General features: G+C 34.4%; 1 protein-coding gene across 1 annotated transcript in view; it reads left to right on the top strand.

Moving 5' to 3' along the window:
- The window catches only part of DLGAP1 (DLG associated protein 1), an 88,861-nt gene that overhangs the window by 56,834 nt on the left and 17,435 nt on the right, over positions 1-14,592 (top strand). Inside the window, exon 6 of the mRNA XM_015823193.1 lies at positions 12,117-12,487. Within this exon, the coding sequence (XP_015678679.1) occupies positions 12,117-12,487 (371 nt within the window). The remainder of the gene's footprint in view (positions 1-12,116; positions 12,488-14,592) is intronic.

Here is a 14,592-nt window from a genome sequence, read left to right as displayed (position 1 = left end):
GCTTCATGGTTCAATGCCCTTCTTTCTCCCGCTTAAAATCTACATGAAACCATTGGTGAGGCCATCCACCAGTTCGGGGTGTGCTATTATCAGTACAGTATGTTGATGATATCTAACTTTACATCTCTAGGCTAAAATGCACAGGTGAAGCTGTTAGTGTATTGACCCTTGTCTGGAAGTTGTCTGGACATGGCAGAACAGACTTTGGCTCAATCCTAAAAACATTGAGTGGCTATGGCCGTTTGGAACCCTTGAGTTGGAGATGTCATCATCTTTGGTGTTGGATAGGGCTGTACCTCCTCAGTCAAAACTGGTGCACAACGCAAAGAGCAGATAGCAGCTGTGGCCAGGAAGACCTTTGCACAGAATCAACTTGTGTGCTAGTTGTGCCTTTCCTCAGTTAGAGGAATTTTTCAGTATCAGGATATTTTTTTTAGGGTGTGTGTATTTAATGTGATATTTTTCTTTCTCTACTTTTATGCTGCCTTTTTAGACAATTAAATTGAATTGGGGATGAAGGAGATGAAGGAGAGCATTCAATTCTTAATAAATCATTGGTTTAATCCATTTGCTGTTATATAATAAGAGATAGCCAGAGATGACCAGAGTCCTTTTTAGGAATCTCAGTCCTTTTCTAGGCTGTTGAAAGTGCTGTAAGTTTTTAGTGACTTTGTCAATCAATGTCCTAATATTATTAGGAGTGCTTGTCAATTTAAATGAAATGATTAACAAGTGGAATGGCATTCAGATACCATAGTTTTTTCAACATCTATAAAATAAATTTATAATTGTAGTTAAACACTAGAGGGAGATATTGTTCTTTGGAAGACTTTAGCAGAAGAGCTTTGAACTTCAAAGAAATTATTGCATTTATTTATTTGGAGTCAAATGCAAATTAAAGCTTTTAAATCATCTTTATGGAGAAATGTTGACAACTTTAAATTCTAATAAACATTTTGTAACTCTGTGACTATCATTTAGCATAACAATAAATTTTATTCCATGTGAATTTTGTTTGAATTGAAATATTGGAAGGCTTTGAACTATTTCTTCTACCTTAAACACCATCCCAAGGAAATGGTTTTTCAGACAGAATTCCATCTTTTCCCCTCTGATAGGCTGTATGATGATAATGAAGAACAGGACTTAAATATCCAAAATCTTTCTCAGAAAAAAAAATCAGAGAAACAAATCTGGATTCACTATTCAGCATTCCTTTCTCATCCTACCTTCACAATTTTTCCCCCTACCTGTGGAAACCTCTGAATTTGAGGAGATGTTTTACCCACCTGAAGCTGCATTTACAGTGTTCCCAAAGAAATCATTTAGACTGAATTATATCTCTCAGTTATCCAAAGATTGCTAGTGGCTGGGAATTATGCTGAAAAGATGCAAGTTACAGCCTACACAATATAGAGAACAGCAGAGATGGCTATTCCTGGATAAAGAAAATGGCATGCAAATCTGTGGTTGTAATAATGCTATACAAATTGATTCATAGCCATCTTTTTAAAATGTAGGTATGTAAGGTCCCAGTCCCTTACTTGAACTTGAGATACTATATCAATCTAATCAGATAACCCAAGCGGAGACTTCTTGATCAAGCAACACTTTATTTGATCAAATTAATCAGCTGGGTGGCCAACAATCTGGAACGCTGGCAGAGTTACATCCAGAAGTGCCATGCATTAGAAAATTGATAGCATTGCTTTATAAACTTTGTTAGCCAATGAAAATCAGACAACAGAGCCATTACATCATAAGAAAGACATCAATCATTCCTGTACACTCCCTTATTCCCTCCTTCAGTACATCACATCCATGTACATGTTTCCCAAGCTTGCATAAAATTTCTCTGGTGCAAAAGCTGATTACAAAAAGCAAGAAAGCAACAGTTAGACTAAACAATTTCCCTTTGTTCCAGAACCCTTCAGGTATAAAGAACAAACTGGGGATAATCTCTGTTTAGGGACTGATACATAAATCTGAATAATTTCTCTTTAGCACCATGGCAGTAGTGCAACATAAAATGTAGTTAGCACATAACATGTAATTTTATAAAGAATACCTATGCTTAAGAAACTGGTACTGTGCTATATGAATCATATTCGGTTCTATGCTATGCCAAGCCTGTACTTGATTTTTCTAAGTGTGTTTTAAGCTAAAGATAGTTTTACCAAAGGAAGAAACAAACAAGCCTAAAGCCTTGGAATGCATGGATTTATTTTTGAAGTAGCAATATCTTGACTGACCTCCAAGAGATATGATGAAACATAGCATTTGCAATTCTTTGAACTGGTAAGGTGGCATGATCTGCATGAAGCAGTTTGCCCTTATCTAAAAATCTATTTGTTTCTTTTGAAAATCCAAAACAGTCCCAGTAGTATTAAGTATAAAGTGTTATGTATTTTAAAAAACTGGATTTGCCTAGAGATTATTTCTTCTTTTAATCAATATGTTTTCTTGAAAGACAAAAAAAAATACAAGAACTGTGAAGTGCTCTAATAAGAAGAAATGTTTAGTTGTATATTTCTCACATGTCTTGATATAGATTTTTAAATTTATTGTCACCAGAAATATCACAAATGTGAATTGTTCTTATATTTATTGGTAAAATATTTTCTATATTCTTATAACTTAGTATTTTTTTTTCTTGCCATTATTTCAGTGTCTGCTTAAGGGAAGGAATGGTATTAAATTGAAGAACAATCTAAAAATATTTTCAAAATGTAACAATCCAATTTTACATTTGATTTATTATATTTAATTGATTCATTGATTAGAACAATATCTATTTTGTTTGGTTATGATTACCTTCAAGTAAGCATGCAGGATTATAGCCAGGCACTGCAATCCATTTACCTTTACTTGGGGCAGTTCATAGGACAAAACAGGAGTAGTTTTTGGTGTGTGTGTGTGTGTATATATATAATATGCATATTAGAGTTGTTTTGTCATGATTTTATGGCAAGTTTTACTATTTCAAAATAAACTGTAAATAATTGCTTATCAATTGCATTTGTAAATTATAGTTTTATTGTAAATTGGCTTATTATATGCTATGGCTTCCCTTTGACAACGTTGTGGACTGTAATATGTTGCAGCCTATTGCCTCAAAACATTCTCAAAGAAGTAATAGAATTTGGGGTGAATTTCACCTTACACTTGTTTTGTCCTAATCTAATGTGCAATTATCCAGTACAGTAAGTCCAACTCAAGTTCCTGATTGATTTGCAGTTTTTGAAGCAAACCATAATAACATATGTACATACTGACCTCATTTTCCTTGGCAATATTGTTTAAGAAATATAACTCTGAATGTAACCAATTCATTGACTATGCATTTTTCTTAATGCACTGTGCAATTTACAGGCACCAATTGTTTATGTATTTGTTAAAATTTACAGATTAGTTTTCTGAAAAGAAAAATGCCCTTATAATATACATTTTTGTCTGGATTTGAGATTCCTGTGTTATCAGATCCAGCTATAACCCCAGCTGCAAATGATCAAAAATCAGTTTGCTTTCTCCTCTCCTATCTCCTCCACTCAGCTCAACAGCTTCTCTGGTCACAGCATTGCAGCAGTACATATAGCATAGCCAAATTTTTAAAACATATAATTTGGAGCTTCTTTGTTCATTCAGCTCCTTTCAAGATGGGAAACCAGAGCAGCATGTCACATTTTCTGATTTGAGAAAATAAATATTTGGGCATAAAAGCTGTGGAATCTCATTTTCTTCATTGATTGAAAAAATTACTCTAGAGGACTGTCCTGTGATCAACAAGCAGAACTGGTAAGGGGAAACAGACTTAAACTACTATAGAAAGGATATGAGTTCTGGCTGCAATCCCAGGTTTGCTCAGGAGATCAAAGGCTTTTTGCTTAGCGTGTGGAGTACTTGGAAGAGCAGCTGCCCAGTAGCTTGTCAGCATCCTGCTTCCCCTCTCCCTTCCCTCTTGACAGCAGCCAGCTGGTTCCCTTCCCTTCCCACATCAGCTATTCAGTTCTGTCAGCATCTTCCTTCCACCAGGACTTGCTGCTTTGTTCTGCCAAGTGCTCTGTTAATGTAATAGCAAGAGTATCAATGATTGCACTTTTTAAACTTCTTGCAGAATTCTTTCGCTGTGTTTGGATGCATTGTCACTGTTAATCATATTAAAAGTTGTTATTTAAAAATGTAGTGTGTTTCCTCAAGAACCTAGTTGGATTTTGGAAATCAATGTTTATTTTTTTAAAACTTATATGTTACTAAATCACTATTGACTCTAGTGACAGCAAGGAAGCAGTCTCCTGTGGGTTTATTGCTGGGGGAGGCAAGAGAATAGCCATCTTGTTCAAACCATGGTTGGTGCGTTCAAAAAGACACTGCGTTTGCATGCTTCCTTTCCTAATCACTTTTGGAAATTGCTTGTTAACTGCTTCGCAACAATTAGTAACCTTTGGATTCATGCATATGAAAACATTGGGTGAGTTTCCTTTGAACCTTAGTAAAGAAATTTTATATACAAGTTTAAAGATTTAAATTTTTGTGTTTAGAAATAAACAGCAAAAGAGCAGTTAGAACTTTGATTTTGGAAAATTACAAAAAGACTAAGGATCCAGATGAATTTGAAATAAGATTTTGGAATTAATGTTGTGTTTTTCCCCACAGGAGAATACTTTTATTAAATTCCTTTTTAAAAAATGATAGGGTGAAATTTTGAAGGTTGGACACTAGAGGGAACTAGAAAGAACTAAAGATTACAATTAAAGGAGAAGAATATTTAAATTTGACTTATTAATACAGAATGGAAGAAAATATTTTAACATTGGATATTTTTTGAATAATGGATCCAAAAATTAATTTTAATAGTTTATGCCTCTATAGATAGACTATATTTAAAATATATTATGGAAGAGGAACAAGTTTTATCAGACAAGACTGAGACTGATCACTAAAAGGAGGAAATAAAAAGTTGGTTTACTGGATTAAGGTTAAAATAGATATATTGTCATCTCTGGTACTCTTCTTAGTGTACCTTTGCTGATTGGGACTAAAATGATGAGGTTTTTAAGAATTTATTTATTGATAAGAGTTTAAATATGGGAAGAATAGATCTTTGTTGCATTTTAAGAGATGATCAGTTACTAAAATGATAATCCCCACCAACACTGGTCACCAGCACAACAAACTTGTGTGTGTCTGTGTGTGCATGTATGTATTACCCTTCAAAAGTTGAACAAATTATTATTAATTACTGTTTTCCTTATGTAGGTTGCTAGCTCATTCTCCTCCAAAAAATATATGCTTTACAGTGACTCTCCTACACAATATATTACAGTACAGAAAAGAGCAGAACTCAAAATGGCTAAATACGGAGTAAAATAAGCAGCTGTTTCCTGCATGTCCTCAAGGGACAAATGAGAAGGCTGCAAAGCTACAGTATGTCTGAAGCTGTTTCATGCCAAGTGTGGCACATATCCTAAACCCTAAATACATATTAGCAACTTCTGTGATTTTTTTTTATTTTAAGCAAAAATGAAATCTAATGTTCTGTGAGTTTTACAGCACATGTAAATATGTGTGAAAACAGAAATACAACTACAGATTTGAATTAAAAATAAGTTCTGAAAATGTAGCTATGCCCTTATCTTTTAGCTTATGCAGTGGGTAAGGTTACATAAAAGAGATTTTTCTTCAGCATTTGTATTAATAACTTCAGTGAAGAGGTAGATGGATGCTTGTCAGATTTGCAGAAGACACAAAATTAGATGAATGTTTAACACGTGAAAAATTTAAATGATCTCAGTAGATTACATGTATGAAATGAAAGTATCAGATAATAATAACGAATAGTATTAAATGCAAAGATATGTATATAGGAAACAAAAATCAAGTGCACAGATATATGAAGGGGTGTATTGGTTGAAATAATTGGAGAAAATATCTCATAATAGTGAAGGATTGTGAATTGAATATAGGCGAGCAGTGTGACCCACTGTTTGATAGGCAATGAGCACATTTCTGAGCCTTTCCTTTAATCTGGCTTTTATTATCTTGCAGTAGTGAAAAACATGGTTCGATTCCTAAGGATCCCACTATTAAGTTTCATCAAATTACTCTAAGTGTAGTGAAGCAAGGAAGAAAAATTCCTATCTACTTTTTTAACATGATGTAACATATAATATGAGACAATATTATATATTTCTGTCATAACTTCCTGGCCTTTTAACTTTCCTCCAGCCATTGGTACTTTGGGTTACTCTTTTTTGCACCTTTTCTGCCCTGCCCATCCCCCCAGCATCATTTTTGAAGTACAATTAGATTTAAACGATAATATTTCAAGTATGGTCATAATATTTGTGTACAGGAAATACTGCCTTTGACAGTTGAACATTCTACACACTATGGAAGTCACCCTCACAGCTGTTTTCCTGTCACTGAGGAAAAAGATTATGATTTAACTATATAAACTCAATAATATGCATAACATTCTACTTCTTTATGAAAGTAATCCTTATGAAGTTCTGAAAGGAAAGAGACAAAGACTAGATTAAGGACAGTTTTTGCTTCACAGGCCTTTTGAGTAGATGGTCAGATTTCAAGTTTCACACCTTTTACATTTAAACAAAGAACAATGTGGCGATACAATACAGTACCATGTAATACAACACCAGAAAAGCAGTTTAAGCAACTGGCAATTTACCATTCATTTTTCACTTAAATCACATGATTATTACAAGAAGATTTACATTTACCCAATTATGAATGTGTTTTTAATAATAGTAAAGCTATGTTTTCAATAGTAGAAATTACTGATAACTTGGAAAAAAATTAACAGATGCAACTAAATTCTCCTAAGAAACCATGCAAGGATTGCTTTTTCAGATCTACAGAAATCTTCACAATTCCATGTATGCTTGTTTCAGAAAATATTTACTCAGTAAAAGTGTCCCAATTCCTTAGAGAACTTGCTGCTTTACAACAGCTAATATCTCTACCAGAGAATTGAGTTTTTTTAAGCAAACACAAGTGCCTGGTAGTAAGAATGGTCTAAAAGGACTATGAAACTCCGCTAAGGCTGGCATTTCAGATTTGCTTGGTAGGGAAAGAAAGTGTAAAAGAACATAAACTCATTCTAAGAAGATAAGTTATTTCTTGAGCTGGACATTGCAGTTTGATGTTCTGCTTTGAAATACTGAAGCTTCATAGAAGACTGTATTTGTTTTAAAGATGTGTCCCTAAGAGCTTAAAACAGCAGGTGTGAATGGATTTAATCAAATTCTCTACTACTCTGGTGTGTCAAGAGATTGTCTTCTAACATTCGCAACTACTTGTCTGCTCCCTACTTCATTGCATGAGGGGATTTCTTACCTATAGCATCCATTGGTATTAGCACTTTGGAAATCTAACATATAGTGAGTCTATCTTCGGCGAGCTCTTCACACTTCTTTACATGTGTCAAGCTCCTTTGTCATGTCTAGAGATAGGCCTAAGAGAAAAAGCAAATGGAAAGCTCTTCACTTAGCACATTTGTTGTTAATGCCAACGTTGGCTTGGCAACCTTCATGTAACCTAGGATCCCCAGTCCTTTGACCGAATCCTTTACTTGCTGAAGCAATAGAGAGTGTTACTTAGTTGGCATTAACTAAGATATTGTACAAGAGAATATTGGAAGCACTGATTTATTAGAATAGCTTTTATCTAGGTACTGGGGTGATCACAAATGAATTGTCAATAGGGATCCTTTTTGTGTAGTTGGTATTCAGATTTAGCCAGGAATCTACTATCCTGGACAACAGTGTGAAAGTTATTTCTGGGCATTAAGAACCTTGAATTTGTGTTTAATGTATTTAGGGAAAGAACCAAAAACCCTGATGTTAGTAATTATCTTCATCGTCTAATTACATGAATGTTTCATGTATGAGATTTGAAAAAAAGGAATGTTTTATAACTGTGTTGAACTTGAAATATAGAACCAAAAAAAGAAGTTTAAGATTTGACTAGATAACTATTAGACTACATAGATTTATGGTTCGGAGAAGAACACAGTGTTTCTGTTGTTTATCAATTTTTTCTAAATCAGAGCCCATTTATACATTATATGCTGTAAGACACAGCATGTCATTCTGAACTGCTGTGTATATTGTCACACCTAAGAAGGAAGATTACCGTAATATTGTTTGCCTACAAACAGAAATCTTGCTAAACCAAACCAATTATCTGCATAACTATAGATATACTCTGTGAACTGCTAGAGCAGAACCGTCTTTGCCCTCTTCCTGCCTATTAGAGATTTGAAGCTCTGCTGCCTCTTTGCCCTCTGGGAGACAGCCTCTCCCTACTGGGAATCCATACTACATTCCACCACAATATTTGCATATAGGTATAAGGAAAGACAAACAGTGTCTTTGCCTTTAAATCAGTTTTGTTCATTCTTGGTGACAGCCTGAAAAAGTCACTGAGACTGTCTTGACAAGAATTTGAAAGTAGTTTGCAATTCCCTCTTCCTCAAATGAGAAAGAATGACTGGGCCAAGGTCACCTAGTTGACTTTATACCTAAGGCAAGACTAGAACTCAGTCTCCCAGTTTCTAGTCTGATGCCTTAACCACTAATAGACTGGTTCTCTATAATGAGAGAGTACATGTTCAAATATAATAAAATTATTTAATTTAAAAAACTGTCTTGTTAGGTGTTGTTTATTTTCAACAATCTTCACTTCTTTCTTGCTGAAAATTGATAAACATCTCCATTTACACAGCTGCTAAAATAAACAAACAAATCAAGACAGCAATAAACTGCTCTTTTTCTGCCAAGTATAAAGTAATTTGTAACCACCTGAGCCCTAAAATTCAAAGCCTTTGAACTGCCAGCCACTAAGTCTTTCCATGTTAGTAACTCTCAGCTGAAACACAAAATAAGTGATTTTTTTTTTCAAATTTGCCTCTTTTTCTCTTCTTTTATTCCTTGTATGTGACTTCCACATGCTTTCTGTAGGAAATCTTTATTTTCTACTCTGGTCATTGCTAAATAAAAGTTTGCAATATTTCAGTATTTCCTATCAGTAGCCAGTTCACCAATACAGTCAATCTTTCATAGTTTCTCAAATTTGTGAATATAGACTNTTTTTTTTTTCAAATTTGCCTCTTTTTCTCTTCTTTTATTCCTTGTATGTGACTTCCACATGCTTTCTGTAGGAAATCTTTATTTTCTACTCTGGTCATTGCTAAATAAAAGTTTGCAATATTTCAGTATTTCCTATCAGTAGCCAGTTCACCAATACAGTCAATCTTTCATAGTTTCTCAAATTTGTGAATATAGACTTCCACCTTTTTAAATACACATTACTTTCTTTCCCAGTCAGCTTAAACACCAGCCTTCTGTTCAGCCAGAACTCTTGAGTTAACAGAGCTGTTTTGTATATTATTCTGTTATATACCTGTGTTAGCCAAACTTTTTATTATGTCATTCAAGGTGGCACAAAGTTTCATTTCCTGAAGCCAGGCAAAACTGAGAGTTTTTGAGGGAATAATAGGAATATTGCCTTTATTTTTCTCCGGCTGCTCTGTGAATAAATCTCTTGATCACCTCCATCATTTTAATTTGTTTAGCATTCCGTCATCTTCAGAATATAATTAAACTTCTCAATCTGGTGCCTACCATATCTCCTAGATTTGTGATTCATGGATTGGGCAAGGCTGTGCTTCACAGTCCTTAACAGCTGTAGAGTATGTGTGTATGTTTGTACTTTTAACTTTATTTTCTTTTGTAATTAATGGCTGGCACTCCTTGTTTCAAATTCCTGCCCCATGACTAAGCTATCTAAATGCACTACCTGCTAAAGTAACTTCCTTCCTTTTTCTCTTGGTCTAAAAATTTGCTCTTCCGGAAACATAACTAAAATAAAAAAAATCCCCATTTGGTTGTTTTAAGAATTATGGGAAGATTAAGATTGATGTTATGCACAACATAGTGGAACACACCAAGTTAAAGAAAAATGACATATGAACTCTTGCTTTTCCCATTTTTGCATTTGGGCAAGCAAGAAAAGGAGGAAGGGAAAGTAACTCTATCCTCAGAATGTACACGTTTCCTTAAAGCAGCCAGTTTATTAAACACCTCTCTCAGTTTAGTTGATCTGGCTGACATTTGTTTTGACCATCATTCACCCTAGCCAAAAAGGGAGTGGTTCCTTTTCTGTGAAGATTTCACACATTGTCTTGCAGTTGCCTTCTCCTGCCAATTTCACTTGGCTCCAGAACAACAACAAAAAAAGTTATTGCATCTCTTAAAAAAAACACACTCTTTTTAAAAAATTGTTGCCGTTGTTGCCATGATTCAAGTTGCTAGGATCTTGGAGTGTTTTAAAAAAAATCCAAGGCATGTTGTCCATTTGCTCCTTCTAGCTTATGCACCTGAAGTTCTCTGGTCAGTGCTGACCTTTAGAAGCTTCCACTGAAACTTGTGGCTTATTTTGTAGTTCCAGCACAGGAATGACAAATAACTTGCATCATTTCCAGTACAAAAGCCTGAAGTTTTCCATCTACCTTTCTGCCCCCACACTCCACCCACATTATGATTTGCTTTTTGTCTGCTTCTGAACTTTATATGTAACTTCAGGAACTAAAAGATTGCATTATCTTGTTTCAGAAGTCTTGTTTTTGTACTTTCTCTTCCTGCTCCTCTTGTCTTAATTCATAACATTCATTGAATGTTGTTTTAACGGAAGCATTTCTGACAAGCTCAGAAGTATTTACAATAATCACTTTTTAATATTTGTGGGTGAATGTGGATGTGTGTATAGAATATTTCATATGAGAAAGTGAATTATTGCTTTGTTCTGCAAAAAGATAATGGGAAGACTGATAGGAAATCATATACTATTTATAAAAAGTTCAATATATTCTTTTAGCATTTGAATTTGGGCAAACATGAAACTGGAAATGAAAGGACCAATATTCTAAAGAAGAATATTTTGTTTCCAGTAGAAAACAAAAATAAGTTTTTATCAACTTGTGAGTTGTCTGAAAATTAAAACAAATTCATATTTGTAATACCTGCCTAATTTATTTCAATTTGCATTCTCATTTTCGATATATAACTTATTTCATCCATAACATGAAATTATGTTACTATGTTATAATTTGTTATACTAACATATAATATATTAGATATACTGTGGTCTTCACTTTACAATGGCAATTAGAACTGCAATTGCCATCACTGAGCAACAATCATAAAGCACAAAGCACAATGTCACATGAGTGTGCCACTCAGCGGTGGCAATTCTGGCACTCCCAATCACCGTTACTAAGCAAGGATCATGTGGGTCATTAAGCAAGCACCCCACATGATTGCAACTTCCAACTTCCTGCTGATTTCCCCAGTGACTTATGGGAAGCCAGCAGGGAACATTGGAAATCATGACCTTGATTTTCTGTGGCATCCTAATTACAAGTCAAGCACTGAGTGCCCAGATCATGATCATGTGACTGCAGGGATGCTGTGATGGCTGAAACTCCAAGGACAAGGATAAGTACCATTCATTCAGCATTGTTGTATGACTTATAGTTTATCAATATGATATAATTGTGTAATGGTAATTTTTGTCTTTCATAACAGTTTGCCTTCTGTCTGAAAATGTTTTAAATGTTATCAATATTTTCTAATATGAAATAGCTTCTATGTAATTACATTCAAATAAATATCTTTTGTGATTCATTCAAAAATAGTTGATAAGTGGGTAGAAAATACATTGGTGTAAGAAATGCACCTGAAACTTTCAAAGCAGATTTCTGTGGCAAGAGTTTTCAAACTACTTAGTCATGTTAAATGATACACATTCAAAAGATTTTTAAAGTTTGTATCTTTTTTCTTCCATTACTAAAAACATTTTATATACAAATATATACTAAACCAACAAAGTCTAATTCTCTGTATATTAAACATAGTTAAATATTGCAATTAAAAATATATATTTTAGGAGACATCTTTCTGTGTTTCTGAGCTTGGTCACAAAGTTTTATTGACTTTATGGTAGAAAGTTTTCCATTTCAATATAAACAGATTGTTATTATGTGTTTATGAAAAAAGAAAACTAATTACAAATGTTCATATGTGTTTGCATTTTAGTTTCTTCTTGCATTACCACCTATAAGAAGACACCACCTCCTGTCCCACCAAGAACCACCACCAAACCTTTTATCTCCATCACAGCCCAGAGCAGCACAGAATCTGCCCAGGATGCCTACATGGATGGACATGGACCAAGGGGAGATATCAGTCAGTCAGGACTTAGCAATTCTACTGAAAGCTTGGACAGTATGAAAGCACTCACTGCTGCTATTGAAGCAGCTAATGCACAGATCCATGGTCCTGCCAGTCAGCATATGGGCAACAACACAGCTACTGTCATGACCACTGCCACCATTGCAACAGTAACTGCAGATGACAGAAAAAGAGATCATTTCAAGAAAAACAGATGTCTGTCCATTGGAATACAGGTACAAACAAAATGAGGGACTATATTACAGTTCAGTGTCTTAACTGCTATTGGGAGTCATTTTTCAGCCACTCAGACATCCAATCATTAAACTCTTGATTTTGGTTGCTCCCCTGTTTTACTTTGGTTTAGGTAACTCATATGGCAATTAGAATCACTTTAAGCTCTTCAAGTTTTTTTCCTTAAATGTAAGGATTTATTGAAGCTTCTGGCTATTTAATATATTCTTTTTTGAATGAGCACACAGAAACCTAAACCTGTGATTCATAACCCTGCAGGAGTGAGGAAATCATGAATGAAATCATTGAAAGGGAATGTGTAAAGCAGTGATTTACACTGCACCATCACCAGCGACATGTTTTCTGTCAGTTTAGCTGAATTGTCACTGCTTATTCATGCAACACATGTTACCCACTTCAGTGCAGCAGCTTTGTTCTATTTAGCTGTTAAATCAGCAGGGAGGGCCAAAGGATGATCTGTCTGATTCACCCTGTTTAAATAAATTATACTTTGAATTTATTCAAACAGATGAGAAACTAACTTTCTCCCTAAGATGTCCAGCTTCACCATGGGATGAAGTATTTACCTGAGTGATCCTCTGTCTCTGCATTTTGAAGCTAAGTGCCCTTTCCAGTTGAAATACAGATTCAGAGCAATACACAAGATCAAATGGGACAATCCTCACCATAAACTTTTTTTTATTGCTGTTGCAAACGGTTCAAGAATCTACAGAGCAGGCAGAACTGTTGCAGGGGTTTTTGGAAAGTTTCTGAATAAGGTGAAACAAGCAGCCTAGCAAGCAGTAGCAGTTCATCTTGTTGTTTTTTATTGTTGCATTTCTTTGTCTAAGCAGCCAAGGATGGCACATATGAGGTTTTTTTCCCTCCAATTTGATTCTTGCCACAGCTTTCTGATTATGCCCAAGTGAGTTTAGTGGCTGAACAGAGATTTTCATCCAGCTCCCTGGATTCTAATCATCTGGATTCTAAAAACACCTGTCAAATTATCTCAGTTGTCACTCCCTATACAAATAGATTAGATTTTTATTACACTGGCAGAGCAAGAAATTCAACAAATAAAACTTAACTAAAGTCCAGGCCCAGAAAGAATATAAATGAGATATAGTTTCTTTATTACAGTTAGTATTATTTCTACTTAGAATTAAGACATTCTATTCTTTGTTCTTATTATTTATCTTCAGAACCTTACTTTTTAAATAAATTACTAATCATAGCTGGGCAGGCTGTTAACAATTCAAGTAACCTCTTTTCTTTTCATCGTGATAAATATGCTGTTAAACTGGGATGTACAGAAATTTAGAATTATGAATGTTGTTCAAACAACAATCAAGCCACTTAAGGTTATAGTTTATTTGTGTGGAAAGGAAAGAGAGGAAGAAAACAAGCAGATATATTATATTTATAATCTCAAAATGTACACAAAAGTAGGAAGGGAGATTACACTAAAGGTAGCAAGTTCTTAGAAAGTACAGTAGAAAAACGCATTGTAACTCTTTGATACTTTGCATTGTTAATATATACATTTGCTCCTGTTTCTTACTTGGAATTTAGATTTCATATTACAATGAAATTTTCCAGAGAAGATAATGTTATACCAGCAGTGTTTGTCCTCAGCTAGAGGTTTGTCCAAGGAAACAAATTTTAAGAAATGTTATATTCAATAGATAATCAACATAGATGGCATTTGAAAAATTGATCTTACTATGAAGCTTGTTACCCATTTACCCATAAAAAAGAATAAGCAGACTAATAAACAACCCAGAATAAATTATTTTTGAATGTATATGCTGCCTTTCCTCCAAAAAGTTTAAAGACGCATAAGTAGTAATTTCTTACAGCAAATCTACAAGGAGGTTAAGCTGAGAGGTAGTAGTTGTTTTAAAATCATCCAGTAAGTTTCATGGCCAAATAGGATCCTGACTTGGTCTCCAACACTCCACTGTTATATGACATTAATTCTCATTCTTCTCATCCTGGATATAGTGGCTTATATACAATAGAGCACTTTCCATTTTCTATCAATAATAGACTACAATCAAACTATCTACTATATGACTGCCATCCAGAATATTTTCTGATCTCCTAG

This window comes from Protobothrops mucrosquamatus, unplaced genomic scaffold, assembly GCF_001527695.2.
Source record: "Protobothrops mucrosquamatus isolate PMUCROS unplaced genomic scaffold, P.Mucros_1.0 scaffold1795, whole genome shotgun sequence".
Taxonomy (NCBI): Eukaryota; Metazoa; Chordata; class Lepidosauria; order Squamata; family Viperidae; genus Protobothrops; species Protobothrops mucrosquamatus.
This window is presented reverse-complemented; position numbering and strand designations above follow the sequence as displayed.